The sequence below is a fragment of the Blennius ocellaris genome (assembly GCF_963422515.1).
Source record: "Blennius ocellaris genome assembly, chromosome: 4".
NCBI classification, from domain to species: Eukaryota; Metazoa; Chordata; class Actinopteri; order Blenniiformes; family Blenniidae; genus Blennius; species Blennius ocellaris.
The window spans coordinates 15,808,533-15,825,736 of record NC_137653.1 but is presented as its reverse complement, the minus strand read 5'-3'; the positions used below and the strand labels follow the sequence as shown (position 1 = coordinate 15,825,736).

General features: G+C 46.8%; 1 protein-coding gene across 1 annotated transcript; it reads right to left on the bottom strand.

Annotated features, from left to right (window-relative positions):
• Positions 1-2,710: 2,710 nt before the first annotated feature.
• On the bottom strand, positions 2,711-12,779 carry dyrk3 (dual specificity tyrosine phosphorylation regulated kinase 3). The gene is made up of 6 exons (XM_080495269.1): positions 12,244-12,779; positions 10,151-10,260; positions 6,635-6,840; positions 6,209-6,512; positions 5,669-6,085; positions 2,711-5,560 (listed from the first exon to the last, which is right to left on the bottom strand). The coding sequence occupies exons 1-6, from the start codon at positions 12,284-12,286 to the stop codon at positions 4,829-4,831; spliced, it is 1,812 nt and encodes a 603-aa protein (XP_080351395.1). The 5' UTR covers positions 12,287-12,779; the 3' UTR covers positions 2,711-4,828.
• Positions 12,780-17,204: the final 4,425 nt, after the last annotated feature.

Here is a 17,204-nt window from a genome sequence, read left to right as displayed (position 1 = left end):
GATCTAAGTGTTACTCAGCCTCGAGCTGGATGTGGAACCACAAGATCACCGCATACCTAATTACTTGAATAGGCTCGATATTGACATTTGCGAGATCTGTAAAACAGAAAACATTAGAACCATTGTTTGGATGAAGATTGCTTTGATCAGCCTGAGCGTTGGCTTCCTCTGAGACCTTTTGTCCAATGTCAGTGCCGGGTTCCGCTCCACCACTGAAGTAGAATAAAGCAGTATAAAGCTGGATAATGATTTTGTTTTTTGAAGCACAGGTTTTAGACCTAGCAAAGGAGCTAAGAAGATTAAAAGAACAAAGAGACGAAAGTCTGAAAACATTTTAAAGTTTAAAGCCTCCATGCGCAATGAAACTCTGCTGACAAATATCTCAGTCGAGTTATAAAGACAACAACAACATGGATGGGGAAAGAGGGACTATACAGAGACATTGACACATGTTTACACTTAGAACCAACCGTGTAGCAACAGACAGGTCAAGATTTCTTAACCTGGTTGGTAACGAGAAACCTGTCACCACTCTGTCTGTCCTCCTCTATATACTCAGGACTCCAAATCCTGGTGCAGCTCCATATGGTGCGAAGGCTTAGGATCAATGGGAGTTTATTAGAGAGGAGAGGAGAGGAGAGGAGAGGAGAGGAGAGGAGAGGAGAGGAGAGGAGAGGGGCCATGCGATGTGTGTGTGGTCAGAAACATGTAAATCAGTGTGTCAAGAGTGTAGACGGAGGAGCTCTCCACCATATGGTCAGAAGGTGACTGGGTTGGTGTCTAATGGGATTGGTCTAATCTTCTTTCACAATTATGGAAAGACAAGAAGGAGAATAGACCACGTCTTTTCGAGTGAGGTGCCCACGACGTGCGCGCAGGTCATAATTGTTTGTGTGAAAATATATGAAACCTTCAGTCAACATGGAATATCAGAGTGTTCTGTCGTTGTTAAAGTGTGTTCCTTTGTTATCATTTCCGACGACTACGTCTGCCACAGTGCAGGTAATACAACATCTCCACTCCCATTGTTGTTTGCCTACCTATGAGTTCATCTTGACCTCTTTGAGTGTTGATGGAGCCACGGTGACTTGGTGCTGTTGGAAAGATCAAGCCACACCCAGGGCGATAAAAAATAATAACACACACGTCATTTTACCAAGAAGCTTCCTTCATGCTTTCTAAATCAGCTGAACACCTGGTTTAAATTCTGCGTACATACGATCACCCACTCAGCACCTCTCTGTGCGTTCGGTAATGTTGCTCAACCAGTTTCTGCTCCTGCTCCTCTTACGTGGATTCTTTTTCTTCCCTTGGGGCATCAGTCTGCTTCCATAAACAACAATGACTCATGGGTGTCAATGATCGCTCTTTCATAATAATTACCTAAGAGCCATCTTCGGATTTTGTTCGTGTGTGTGTGTGTGCCGTTGTACTTTCACAGATAGTTCTGGATTAAATAAAATGATGAGAAAATACATTAAAGGGATCAATCATTTCAAAACAGGTCACTCTTGGGACACGCATGACGATGCCGTATTTTCCATCTTAAGGCGTCGGTCTTTCAGCGCTTGTGAAAACGTTTTTAGGAACATTTCTGAGAAACACGCAGTAACCATTACACCTCAGGCCACGGCCTGTCAGTCGTACTCTTGACTCTGAAAACACTCGACATTGACTTGATCTCCCAGAAACCCTCAAAGATTATTTTGACATCATTGCTTCTGTCACGATAAGATTAATGCAAGATAAACCACGAATGGGGATCATCAGCATTATTAAGCTGGACTCACTTTACTTCTGTTGAAGGAACCGTGTTCATTTGTCTCGCTTTCAACCAATACTTGACATTTGTGTCTCTACTGTACAAAGGTTTGATCACAGCGTGCAGAGTTTCCTCTCCATGTAGCGTTGCTTCAATATTACGACCGTCAGAAAGATGAAACTGCTGCTTCAAGTTGCATTAACGACACCCTGTTTCTTCAGATGTTCATGTCCACTAAAATATCTTTGGTGTCACTGCTTCATCCGAACATTTCCCAACAGAATGGCTGGCCTCGTCGTCGGCTCGCAAACAGTGTTGCTGTGGTGATGGGATCACCAAACCAACCTGCACTCATTATTTACATCATGTCCTGCGTTTGGATTCAGATGACACACAGGCTGACGTATTTACTGTACTGTGAAGAAGTGCTGCCTCGGTTAAAAGGAAAGCCCCGTTGAGGTCCGAGCGACTGAATCATGGTCGCGGACACACGTGAAGCGCTCGCCTCCATCTGGACTTCGGCCTTTATGACTTTCGTCGAAGGCTGTAATAACCACCGTGTCAGTATCACCGAGCTCTGACTCAGCCTGTAACCCAATAACTGAGTGAAATCCAATTCACTTCATAGTGATTCATTATACTGATAGAACCGGAGGCCATTTTGTTTCTTGACACAGGCCCCAGGTGTCCGATAACAAAATCAACACTGGTAACCATTGGATACACCCATCCTTTAAAGCAGCACTTCAGTCTGTCCATTGTGTCTTTGCAAACCCCCCCCCCCCCCCCCCCCCCCGAGAGAACAGAGGTCATCAAGCATTTATCATCCGAACGCGAGAGAGGTCGGAGAACCGTTTGATCTTTTTGATGAAATCACCAAAGAGCAGCAGATTGCAATTAATAACAATGTTTATTTTATTTTTTTTAGAAAAAGAAACTATCACAACTTCATTTGGTTACTGTACAGTTTCTCTTCTCATCGTCACTCGGTCTTGATAACAGGTTTCATGCTGAACACCAAACACCCTCCTACAAACTCACACCACTAGTACAACATGACAGTATACAACTTTCTCTTTTTCCACATTTGCATTTTACATCCGTTGATATTCTGGAGTGAAAAGCAAGAGAAACCACTTCTATAAAAAAAAAAAAGAAAAGAAAAGGAAAAAAAAAACGGAGACGAGTAGAAATCCCTGACAGTTCCATTTAGAAAATGAGGGACAAGAGAAAGAACTCTTTGAGTGGTGTGGTCCATACCAACATGCACCGAACGTGTTTCCGTGTGTGTGTGTGTGTGTGTGCGTGCGATTTGGACAGCACCATAATTCACAAGATATTATGTGTGTTGAAGAGGTTCCCTGTCCTACATGAGACAGTAGAGGAAAACAGAGACACGGTGGAAGGAGGAGGAGGAGGAGGAAATCTAGGTCAGATTGTGGAGCATGCAGAGACCCCCCCCCACACCCCCCCACCCCTATTTTTTTTTTTTTTTGCAGGCGCACTCACTAATGCGATCTCTCGCTCACGGTGAACACAAGTGCATGCGTGTTCATTCATTCACGTGTTGGGACAACATGACTCAAGGTTAAATGTGTGATTGAGGGATGTACAAAGTATGTCTCCCTGAGAGATTCTTCTCTTCAGTACCATCAAATCCCTCCTCCGTCACTGGCCTTTCATCTACACCGACCCCAGAGGCATCGAATACCGGTAATAAAAATTTAAAAAAATAAGAAAGAAATGATCTTGGCTCATAGTAGACATACCACCCCTTCCTATTTATCACCCCATGATCTTTCTCATCTTGCAACATTTCAATTACCGCTGGAAAATGTAACGGGGGGGGGGGGGGGGGGGGTGCAGCCAGGTAACATTCATACAATCTTCAACGTTCCAACTGCAACTTTCCTGGCATTCGGCCCCACAGGTGCTTCGGTGCAATGACTTGCAGCTCGCCTCGCTTTTTCTCTCCCTCGCTCTATATATATATGTATACTCATTTACGTGAGCTGGCCTCGCATGGCGGTCTCTCGCAAACCATTCGTGAAGTACTGAGAGTGACAGTGACACCTTTGTGACAAGAGTTTGAGTGGCGCTACTGTCCGCCGCCACCCCCCCCATACACACACACACACACACACACACACACCATTTTTCACTCACATGGTGAAACAAAGAGGGGGAGGAGGAGGTCTGTAAATAGGTTGTCCTGTGCCCTCTCAATGTCTCTTGCAGTAGCACCTCACGACTAAAGCGCACACGTATTAACGTCACATATTGAGCTGACATGCAAGCACCGGGGATCAGGAAGGGGGGGGTTACAAAAGGAAAGAAAAGAAAGAGAAAACTTATTGCTGATTTCCCTAAAGCCAAATCCTCTTTAACCTGTATAAAAGGCATATAGACTGCAAGTATTGGACAAACGTGTCAGTGTTTGCAGGTCTCGGACACTTCTAAATGATACTGGATGAAAACGTGGATTTTCTTGCTACCTTTAACCTGATAAAAGAAAAGAAAAAAAATCTCTGTAGCCCTTTTTTCAAGTTTCAATTGTAGAAATATTTGCCCAGAAAGGGTGATGATGACCTTCAAGTGCTCAGAGTGTGAAGTGAGGCAAGTGACAGTGCAGGTGTGCTTTTGAGTGCGTCGCACTAAAACACTCAGGTGAGATCACACACACAGGTTAAAAACATAATCTCCAAGCTGTCCACTCACACGAGGAAGCTTTCTTGAAAAGCATTAACTAAAATCAAACCTCATCAACTGGCTGCGTACAGAAATTCCACAGCCACTCAAGAAAATCCTCTGTAGAAAATTGTTTTTTGTTTGTTTTGTTTTTTTAAATCATTATCTCTCTTTCTCCATTCAGCTAATATTAAAAACCAACCACTGGAGGTGTCGACACCTCGCAGTAGAAAACAAATATAAGAACAACCAAACGGGTTTTAAAAACACTTCCACCTTCATTGTGACTCCTCCTGAGGAGTGCATAAAGGAGGAAATGGAGAGAGAGAGAGAGAGAGAGAGAGAGAGAAGAACAGAGAACTCCCTTTCTCTCTCTCCCTATGAGACAAGTTTAGGTAGGACTGTGCGAAGAGGTATGGCCTCCCCTGAATCTCCCATCATGCTGCTCCTCAGTTTGTTGTTGGCCGCCGTGGTGCCTAAACTCGGCCCCCCCTTCGCCAGGATTGAGGGGAAGGAGGTGCTATGGTGCTCGGGGAGTCGTTTCACAGTAGCCCCTTGGCTCTTGTCGGCCCCGGGTAGGGGCTTGGGGAGCCTGCGATACAACCAAGGGTGTCTGAGGGCCTGGCTCGGGGTGAGGCGAGATGAGGGGTCCCAGTCCAAACACTTCTTGATGAAGTCAGTAAAGGTGGGGTCCTCGCAGCCCTTTAGCGCAGCACTCCACTCTTTGCTTCCGGGGGGGCCTCTCATCTTTCCCCGGCGGGAGCGGGCCCCCGTCAGCACCGTGGCCCCGGTGGGCAGGGTGTTGGCCCCGCAGTAGCGAGGGTGGCCCTTGGAGTTGATGAAGTTCTTTGCCCTTTTGGCCTGCTCCAGGACCTTCTGCGGGGGCATGCCGAGCAGCTCCATGACGCAGGCCAGCTGGTCGCCCTCGTCCTCACCGGGGAACAGGGGGTAGCCGGTCAGCAGCTCAGCCAAAATGCAGCCGAAGCTCCACATGTCGATGGGAAGGCCATAACGAGAGCCCAGGATCACCTCGGGCGCCCGGTAGAAACGGGACTGGATGTAGGTGTACACCCGCTGGTGTTCAAAACAGCTGGAGCCAAAGTCAATGACCTGGAAGAGACGGGGGGGGGCAAACAGTTTGTACAAGTGAACATCAAATGTATGGATGTGCGTCAAGGTGAACTTCCTCCCAGGTGGCGAACGGTCCCGGTGCGTTACCTTGATGCCGCTGCGGCCCTGCTGCTTCAGGAGGATGTTCTCCGGCTTCAGGTCACAGTGGATGATCCTGTGCCTGCTCAGGGCCTCCAGGCACTGCAGGATGGAGTGTGCGAACTTCCTGACCAGCGGCAGACTGAAGCCCTGGAACTTGTTGCGTTTGATGAGCTCGTACAAGTTCATGCTCAGCAGCTCAAAGGTCATGCAGATGTGGTTGCGGAAAGTGAAGTTTTCCAGCATGTGCACGACATTCATGGTGCCGTTGCGGTCGTGCTTGCGCAGGTGCTCCAGGATGCGGATTTCCTCCTGGGCCTGTCGGTGGAATCGCTTCTCGTTGCGCACCATCTTCAGGGCCAGGTGCTGCTGGAGTTTGTGGTCATACACCTTCGCCACCTGGCCAAAGCTCCCTTTACCAATGATCTGCAGGGGACAAGAGAAACGAGTCAATGTGGGTCGTGTGACGCAACGTCATGTGTTTTCCTGACATCGACCACCGCCGAAAACCTTTAAATGTGGAACACCACCAAAGAGAATGTGTCTGACCTTGAGGAACTCGTAGCGGTAAGCTAGGTGGTCATGAGGGACGTGGATGTAGCCGCCCTGCTCATCATCGTAGCCACAGTTGTTGTTGCCTCCAGCAATGGCAGGCCTCTTCTTGGCTTTGGGTCCAACAAAGTAGATGTCCGGATACGAGTGGATCTCTGTCTGCTCCAGGGCGGTGAGCTGAGGCCGGTACAGTCTCAGAGCCTGGTCCGGCGTGAGGGGCCCGCACAGCTTGCCGGAGTTGCCTCCGTTCTCCGCTCCGTGTGGACCCGAGGAGTCACCGGACCCCTTGGTGGATTCAGTGCTGTGTCAAGTGAGCGCGACGGAAAAAGCAGAGATCAACGACTGTCACGGTTGGTATTCACGTATTTGGGCCGTTAAACACTGCCGACTGACGTCTGTTATCACGATGTGTGTGTCTCTCACCTGTCGACGCTGTGCTCCTTGGATCCGCTGGAGACTGTGGTGGGTTTACTGGGGGTCTGGCTGGTGGTCCCACTGTTCTGAGTGGCCGCTGTGGTTATGGCATTAACCTTGCGGTTGTTGGTCGAGTCTTCATAAAGATACTTGACCTTCAGCTGGCCGCCTCGCACGGTCACCTGATCCCTCATGACAGTCTTGTTACTGACGACCTAGTGGAGGAAACCCAATTGTGTAGATCAGAGGTTTGGAGCTGCAATGGCATTTAAGTGAAAACAGGTTTCGTGCCTCCACCATTCCACAGATAAGTATGACAAAAAAAAAAAACACAGGACGTGTCTGTATGTTTTTTTTTTTTTAAAGAAGTCTGGATTAATCCCACAGCAAATCGAACAGTGTCGGTCGAGCTTCTTTTGGGTCAACCTTTAATTCAAACAACAAACTTAGTCACAGACCAGATCATAAATTTCAGGGATGTGACTTTCAGTTTGCGAACCAGCCCAACTGGCTCGACATCCAGTCAGGCAGTAAATGTTACGGAATGACAGACCCACCCCCAACTCAAACACATGCAAGACGGCCCACGGCTCTCCACTTCAGCACTGGCTGTTCGCTGTGGTGTTTAAGTACGCTCTCAAAAAAAAGCAAACAAACAACCTGTTAACTTGTCAAGCATTTAACTTTGTGAAATTATTTCAATACTTGGATTAGCTTTAGGCTGCCAACAGTGGCTGCCCACTGTCACGCTGCTGGAGCTAAAAAAAATAAAAAATTTAACTGAACAACAGTGAATAACTACGCGAGTTTACAATTCCTTTTCAAGAGGTCTGCTCCTAGACTCGAAAAAGAGGCAGATGCACCTTGGCTTGGCAGGACCTGCGAGGTTACAAGAGTTTAAGGAAAGGCCTCGAGTCTCGCCAGTAAACAGTTTCATTTTAGCAACCCCCAGGAATCCATTCCTCCTCGCTCCGTTTCTCTCTCACCAGCAGAAACGGCCCTCCACAAGATTATGGAGCGCAAGGGAAATGATGGTCATGAAAGTTAGATTATACTCTTAAAACTATAGAAGCGGTGTGGCTGTTAAGACACACTAACTCAGCACGGCCGTCAAATATAGACTTACACTGAAGAGGCATTAATTCGCTCTCTGGCCGTCTTTCTCTTGAATCAACACGTCTTTTTCCACTGGTTCAAGAGTGCAGAGGCCATTTGGTTCTCATGTTGTCTTTTCACTGTACGCCAGCTACATTAAGCCATATTCTGGAGCTTTAGGGATCGAGGCCAAGGGGATCGATGGCTCAAACCGTGTTGACTCAAAGACAACACAACGAGGAAACACACATTTAAAGTAGGTGCTGACATCGTCCACTGAAGGAGCGCTCCGCTGGAAGCGTGTTTGTGTTGTAGGTTTGCGTCTCAAAATAGAGCTGGAATGCAGGATTGGTTTCCATACGTGTAACCATATAGTCTTAACTTATTACAACAGCCCTGCTGCTGACCCAGGGTCCCATGCAGCTGTTGTCCCGAAGCTGTGCTGCAACCACAGTGAATGTCATTGATCGGGTCCCCCCTCACCCACCACAAACGCTGACACCGAAATTTTTTTTTTAAAAAAATCAAAGCTTTCTGCATGTGCCGAGCACACTGCGATATATTGCCAACTAGCAGGGTGAAGGGAGGATGTATTTTAATGAAATATTGAAAAGATGAGCGGGAGAGGAAGTGGAGAGTGTGAAACTCCCCTCAGAAAAGTGTAACAGAGGGTGGAGTGTCATTCGAGTGCAAATCTGTATGGGGCAACAGATGGAGGGGAGCTAATCTCTTTGCTGTCAGAGAAACACCTAAGCATGTCTACCTCCTCCTTCCCGAGCACAAATGGGGTTGCGCAACTTAACACATGGCGTGGCCGCGCAGGCTGTCGTCACAACAAAAACAGACGCGTCTACAAGCTGGGTCGCCGTCACAGCGAAACCAATATCTGCTCCAGTTCCGAACACCGTTCCTCCCTGTGTCTCTCGACTCTGTACGCCGAGATTCAACGAAACCATCCGGGGGCAGTTTCTTTGAAAACGTCATCCCATCTTCTTCCACTGAACAGGGATGACATTGGTTTATCACTTTTAATGGAGCATGAGGCATCACAAGAGTCCTGAACATGCCGAACTGGGGCGAGCCGCCGTCAGTCACATTCAGCAGAGGACAGTACCTCTGTGAGCGTGACAGGAAATACAAAGGAAGAAGGACGGGACTAGAATAGAAAACGAGGCCTCACCTCGGTGCGAGCCCACTAGCGGTGGATTATACGTGCTCCAAGAAAGGGAGCATGGGGGAGAATGTTGATTGGCGGTTTTGTTTGTGGGTCACATTTTCAAGCCCAATAAATCTTTACAATGTATCAAACCAGCCTCTTTTCTTTTTACTCCTGGAGGAGGAGGCCATATGCTTGTCTATGTGTGTGCGTGTGCATCGTTTGCCAACGGGGCTTTCAGAGAGGGAACATGAAGTGAAGGTATTTCACTTGGGATTATTTGACAATTCCAATAATCTCTTATGAAAAGGAATCTCATGGAGGCACAGTTCAACGTGATGGTTTACATATATTATAACGTGACTTGGTGACGTTTGCGCTACTGGTAATTGTCTAATGATATATACAGAAACAAATTAAAGTTAGAAATACTCCTATAACAGTTGTAAGATTGGACAACAACAAGGAAATGCTTTTAAAAACATAGGGATTTCCTGACTGTTTTTAACTAAGCATGTGACTGATTACTAATGTACTTTGTTCAGCGCTGCAGCACTAGAACTCTGTACGCCTGATAGCAGCAACTGTCAATAGCAGCTGCCGTTGTGCCAACAACAACCCTAATCTGTTTTAATGTTTAGCAAACCAATACTGCAAATAGTAACAGAGGCGGTAAAACTACACTTCCGACAAGTAGGTTAGACTTTGCTAATATTTTATGGATCACGTGTGTGCTTAATTGTGGATGCGGGAAAATCCACTACACCCCTGACAAACATGCCTGACTGCATGCAATAAAGTAAGTCTGATTTGTGATTTATCCATTCATCATGACAGATGGGGGAAGTTGTGTTCAAAGACAGAAGAGACAGCAGTTTACTGCGCAATGGTAAATCGCTGCAAAAGCTACACTGAAAACACAAAATGGTCTCCTCCCTTCAGGAGAGCTTCCCGATGAAACGAGCTTCCTTGTTTGTCCCCGGGCCGTTGATCGCTGCTGCTTGCGCGATCACGTTGTCTTCACTTGAAGGATATAAATCCTGACTAACTTCCCATGTCAGAGACGTAGAACCCACCCGGTGCAGGAAAGAAGGGGGGAAAAAAAGCCATAGAAGTGATGGATAGGACGAGGGGGTGAGCAGGGAATATCTCTCTGCGGAACAGGATGTCTGGACACAGTGCGTGCTTCAGCACAGGAAATGGAGCTTAACAAGCTTTGTGTGCGTGTACGTGTACGTGTACGTGTATGTGTGTTTGTTTGCGACTTTACTTACTGTGTGTTTGGACATCGGGGGCAGCCCAGACGGACTGTTTGTGTCAGTTTCTTCTTTAAGAATGTGGTCTGTCCTCATGTACGAGTCATAGAGACCATCGCCGTGGCGTGCTGAGGGGACAAAAAAAAAAAAAGACAGTAAGTCAGTGTAACAACACAGGCCTGTTAATTCCGCAGCGCACACACGCGCACATACTTGGAAAGAAAAGCTGCGCATGACGTCTGAAGGCAACGTCTACAATCTTAAATCTTCTCCACGGAGACACACAATCACTAGTTTGCTTAAAATGGGCAAAGCCTCATTGATTATCTCATCAATCACACGACCAATTCCAATAACTACCCTGAGGACACAAATGGCACAGCCAGACAAATCCCTCAGGCCAACCAAAGCAGGCACGCCTCATTATACTGATCTGTGTTGACCAGTGCTGATGATTATTGTCTGCCTCAACACACCTCGTCCACATTTACTTTGAAAAGGCCATTATTTGCAGTGATACAATTGCATCCTTTGTGCTTACATTGTATCCAAGGCCAGGACTCCGACCTGACCAGCTTAGATACGGCTTAGGGTCCCAGATCGCTCGCGCTGCAAGTGGTATTATTGGCCTAATGGGGGTAACAGATGCCTCTGTGACGACAGCATCTTTCCGTCTGTCCATCTGCCCATTCAGGCCGAGTCAAGTAGTGCGCGCACCAGGTGTGCACAGAACTGGATCTCATATGGACGGATGTGGGTGCCGATCATTCAATGGTGCCATGTTTCATGCTCACCTCTGTGGCATCACGCCAAACACCTCCTGTGAGGAGACGCGTACACGAGTAGATGGATGAAAGGATCTTTTGGGACAGTCGGCAGAAGACCGTTACTAAAATAAGAGACCCCCTCCCCCCCGCGCATCAGCTGGCTGTTTACCCCACCTGTCTTCTTTCCCACATGAAAAAAAATAGAAAGGCTGAAGGTACAATGCATAGTCGTCTGAAACTAGAATGAGAAGCTTGGTGACGTAAGCAATTTAAAAGGCTATTGTGTTGGTTAGCTCATTAACAAAATCATGTGGCCTGTCTGGCGTTGTCTGGGACTAGTCCCTGAGAGTGTTGTAACCATGTGCAGGTGCGTCAGAGCCCGTGTCCCCAATGCTAGTTCCCAAACAGACCAGCTCCGGGACAGATTAGACCTGCTGCTTGGATACAGACGCATTAAACCTGCAGAGCACAGCAAGCAGCGGCATTAGGGCTCCAAACACACAACATTAGGCACAAGAACAGACCCCATTAGCCTGCAAACTTCTAATCAGTCAGTGGGGGGTTCGGCACTTTCTGTGCAGAGTTTGACTTTGTTGTCCAAGCAAACTTTCTCAGGGTAAAAACATTAAACAGCTCAGACTTCAGCGTATAACCAAACATCCAGGCTTCGTGTCCAGCTGGTCCCCCTCTCTCTCTCTCTGCGAAGCCCCCCCACCTCTACTCAAACAGCAACGAGTAGAGAACGAGGTTCAAACAAACAAGCAGACAGCAGATCACGTATCATAAAACGTGAGTGCGACTACGGTGGGGCCAAGTCACCGCATTTTGTCCTCCTCTTCCTGGTGTCACAGACAGTACGCCCAATGTAAACCACGGGGTATCTCAGAGCGGTTTCCTGGTACACACCGCTGGTTATAAAGGCAACAACCACTCAATAACTCAGCTGATACCAGTGCACGTGCAAAATGACTTTGACAATGATAAGCAAGGTACAAATTCCACGACACTTGGTTAAACATGTCAATCACATCAACAATAGATCGAAGGAGGTTAAAGTTTGCTTGTTGGACGTGGAAACCCCGCAGGGACCAGAGACGAGGTGTGATGTGGACTCTCAACGTAAAAAAACACATTCAGAACCTGTCTCTTGTGTATCGTTCACAACACTGACAGTTCACGTCCACACACCAGGAAACAAAGCCAAACCATGATCTGGGGCACTTTCCTCAACCTGTGACACCACGGGCTGCTTTGTGTTCCCAGTATGTCTGCGTTGGACAACAGAAGAAGGAAACAAAACGTAAACACACATAAAGAGACAGAAGTGTACTTTGTTATGGTTACCTGTTGCTATTGGGCCCTCTGGTTTCCTGCTTATTATCATCATGGTTGCAATTAATAAGTGATGCCAGCATCCGAAGTGAAGAGGAATCCCGAAAATTAAAAACAAAAGTTCAAACTAGCACACGAAGCTAAAAGCATCTAAAACGTTTTTTTTGTCTTTCTTTCTTCAGTGTTTGTTTTTTGAGCAGAGACCAAGCTGTGGTTTCGGGGGTACTTTGACAGTGTTTTCTTTTTGCTCTTTTCGTATTAAAATCACAGTGTTGAGCGGCTCTGCCTGGCCGCAGTTGTTTAAAAAAAAAACACACAAAAAAAAAACCTGCCCAGGCGGTGGGGGTCGCCTCCCTCCGCTAGCTTAGCCCGCTAGCTGGCTGGTCCTCCGGAGAGCCGCTCCCTCGGAAAAACAGTCCGAATCCCGCCGCTGGACGCTCCGAGCCGGGTGCCCCTCGCCTCGCTCTGACGGTACAACGAGCCGGTCCAGAGCACCATTCCCGTGGCTTATTCCCGGTTCGCTGGCTCGGCAGTAAGCGATGCTACCACACTCGTCGAGACCCCCCCAACCCCCCCACCTCCTCCTCCTCCTCCCCCTCCCGGGATTCGTCCTCCTTCGGGACGGCTCTGGGGGCTGCCTCGCTCGCCTTCGGGGCAAATGGCGAGCCGGATGAGGCTAGCGGGTGTTTCAAGCCCCCATGTCTCGTGTGCAGAACCAGCCCGGGGATCCCCTTCGCGCGGAAGCCTCGCTGCAAGTCAGCGCCGTTAAAAGCTGCGCTGTTAAATCCTTCTCCGGAGCGCTGCGAGTATCTTATTCGACGCGGCTGTGTGTTGTTGCTAAGGGCGTCTACACCGAGCTCCGAGTCAGCAGCACCCGGAGGGAGGGAGGGAGGGAGGGAGGGAGGGGGAGACCGGCGGGGCGGGGCTTCCCTAAGGCCGCCCGGAAGAAGGGCGACCTCCAGCGGCCGCCCGCAAGCACTGCAGGGGAGCCGCGCTAAATGTGTTCAAGATGCGCTCTGTCACTCCACCGGAGCTTTGAACCCCAGATTGTGATGGGATGCACATGGTTTGTCTCACACACACTGTGTAGTAATTTTTTGGTTGAAGGCCACTTTTCAAACTTTATTCTCGGCAGGCCAAATGTATTTATCAAAGGTGATACACCCCGCGACCCTGAACTGGATAGGCGGGAAAGAAGATGGATGGATGGATGGATGGATGGATGGGTCGGTGGATGGATGGGTAATACAGAATCCAATAAGGGTCCGAAGTTTTTGTTTATTTTTTTTTCTGACAAAACTACTTTGACACGTTTTTTTATATTGTGTTAAGCATTTTTGATCACTTTGTTGACACGTCTTCCTCAAACAGCAGTCTGATTAATAGATCAAAACAATTGTGTTACACGCGTCTCCTGGAGCCCACACAGCGCTTTTGGTCAAACACTCCGCATACCCTATGAGGAAAAATTGTGGATCGAAACTGGAGAGGCTATGGATATGGATATCTATACAGGGTTGGTTATAGTTAGAGGCAGGGCAGAGGACAGACAGAGTGAGACCAGGCTGGCATGGGAGGGGGAGCAGGCTAAATTCAGACAGTGATACATGCTGGTCAGAGGGTGATGCTAATCTTAGCTTTTTCTCAGAGGTGAGAAGAGGGGTCTGTCTATATTTACTGCCATAAATACGCAGACTGACACAGTTTCAAGCAGCCCTCTGGTCAGCGGCCAACCCTTAAGCCAGTTTGGCCATGCTGATTATTCTTAGATGGTGGTGTATAGACTGAGTAGGGTGCTTACTACATTTCCCTTTCAGAAGAGTTCGAGGTGTAAGTGTGTGGAGCAAGCGACATTTTAATCACTGCCAATGAATTTCAACTACAGCATGAGACGGGACCAGGTGCAAAGCTACCTATAGGACCTGGTGAGGGTGTCCTGACTGTATTTGGTCCCTGAGCCAGTGACAGACATAGACACCTGCGTGCTGATTGGTCCAACACTGTGTTTTGCGTGACCTTTTGACTACAACGATCCAGCAAAACACACTTCTATCAGGACACGTCTACCAAGTGCCGTGGACCTGTGAGTATTGGAACGCAAAACTAAAGATTTGAATGTGTGGAGCAGAAAAGAACATAAAACAAAACTGCAAAAACTTGCTTCTGCAGGAACATTTGCACAAGTTGTACCCTGCATGTGCAGAGGTCTTGCAGTTCAGATGAGGTCTCGCCACCTGCTGGTGATTTCAAAGTAGTACAAGGAGCTTAATAAACTTTGATCTGGACAGTTAATTCTGCTCTGGAAAGGGGGATTGTGCGCGTGTGTGTTTGTGTGTGCGTGCTTGCATGCGTGCGTGTGATCTTACAGGTCTACTTCCATAACTAAAATCAAGAAATTAAAACATCTCCATCAGGTAATTGCCTTTTTATTTCATTTAGTTATTCTGTACAGTTCTACTCATATACTTATACACACTTTTTTTTTTGTATCTCCAATAAAACAAAATATTTTGCAAATAAAAATCATTTAGTCTCAAAACCCATGACTTAATATCAGGTGGATGGCATGAACCATAAAATAAATAACACACACAAACTCACACAGACGCACTCCAACAGAGGGCGAGTTCAAAAGACATGGATGCTCAGAGGTTGGGGACTCGGAAACAAAATATGACACATACAACACCACCCGAGAAGATTTGCACACACGCTAAAGCACCCACACATATACTCAGGCACCTGTGTGTTGAAACACACCTTGCTCAGATACACAGGGACATGTGAAACAAAAGGCACTGCCAGCAGGAACAGCTTGGGCTTTGGGTGGTGGAGTTGGGGGTAAAAAAAAAACAAAAAACAAGCAGAGCGTGTGCTTATGGACCAGGCTCACTTATCAGCACTGCAGTGTAATATGTAGAAAAGATTGTGGGATTGGATTTTTGGATTGCAGCAAAAATGTAGTTAAATTCTCGAGGGAAAAAAAAAAATCAGGCCACATTCAGAAAATATCAAAGTGGAATTTTTGAGAAAAAAAATATTGAAAAATCAGGTGTGAAAGCAACATTTTAAAGGGTTTGAAGGAAGTCTTAAAACATCACCTTCATTTCAGATATTTATCTTGCTGTGACGATTCAGGCTTATTTTCCCATTTTCGTCTTTGTCATTATGTTTTTCTTCCTATTACACTGACTTCACTACATCCTCAGATAAGTGAGGCCCGATGAGGGAGCACTGGTGGCACACAGACTCTCATTTGAAAACACTATTCACATTATCCGTAATGCTCTAAATGTTCACACACACACATACGCACAGTCCAGTAGGAATGATACCAAAAAATATTAATATTCATAATAACAACAAAGTTAAACCTTGTTACTCTTTTCTCCAGTGTCTACATAGCACATCTGTATTGCAAACACATCATTGGTACATCATAGCCATTATCATGAACTCTATATATTTTTGTTTATTTTTTTTGGATGGAAGGTGAGCAGATGAAGGGAGAAAAAAAAAATGGAAAGAAAATTGAACTGCACGCCCAGCCCTTTCTGTCGTGGGCTGGTCAGTGAGAGGCAGCTTACTATGCAATGGATGGTGGAATTTATGTGACACACACCACGTTCATTTCAGACCCTCACAGTCCGTATTCCCTTTAAAATCCTCTGACTAGATTTGACCCTCTAAGCTTTGGTGTAAGAGTCCGCTAACATTCATGTACAACCCAAATACAGTAACAGTGCATGGATCAGTAAAGTGGATTGCTTCTCTTGGGAGGCTTCATTTACAGGTGGAGTTCATCCAGGGTGGGTGAGATCAGGATTTAGGCAGAGGCCAAAGGAAAACGACACCACAGTTATCATGTGAGAAGACGTGCATGTATTTTTGGATGAGCAAGGAGGGAGGTGATAACGGGGTGTGATTGATGACCTCGGTGCCAACAAAGCACCAGAGAAGATCTTTGTTTATTCAAGTCCCTTCGTGTGGCAAATAAAGAACACGGGCGTGTGCCAGAGTAGGGTGGCGTGAGGTGACGGGGGGGCTTTGCACCCTCAGGTTTTGCTCGACACATGTGCTCCCTGAGAAAAAAAAAAAATCAGATGGTTCAACATTTCGTCCTGCCTCAAGAGCCGAGGGCAAACCCCGCCTCCTGTTTCCTCCCCTCACTCATCGGATAGCAGCCAATCTCAAAGTCTGGCCTTAAAACATCCACCTATTAAATCAGCGGCAAGAAATTTCAACATAACCTTTTTGAGAAAGTCCCACGTGAGAGTTGAGAGTGTTTGGATGAACTCAACAAGTTGAAACTTGCCTGTCCAAATCATAACCAGGGCTGTCATCAAACAAACACAGACAACACACGGGGGAAATCCACTTTGGCAGGTCAATATCATCAATGCATTTCACCTCCACACATCGTGATCGACTGCTGTTTTTTTTTTTTTAAACGCTGGTAAAGTCTTGAGTATTTTCACCTTAATATTCATAAGGGAGGTTTTTACAGAGTGCATCAGAATGGTCTTCAAAATGCTGTCAAATCTGCTTCTGAGAAAACCTCAGAACTCGCAACTTGTCCCTGTGGTGAGATCATAATTTCACTGTGGTCGTTCACATTCTTACCAATCAGCAGCCAAAACTGTCCCAGTTACTCTTGTGTTCCAGAAAATAAAGTTAATACAATTTGGTGAAAGAAATCAACACTTCACTTCCCCAAACTCAAATCAAAACAAAGAAGGAACACACAGTGTGATTGTCCTTCCATCCTGATGAGACGGCAGAAAAAAAACCCAACAAAAACAACAACAAAAAAACCCAATCATGCCTTCTGTTTTCATCCAAGCTCTATGTGCAGGGGAGATGAGCTGAGAGACTCATGCATAAGTAACACTTGCAGTAAAAAGCAGCAGCAGTAGCAGAATAAAAGGGAATCTTTAAAAACGCCACAAATTCATATCAGTCCCAGACGAAGG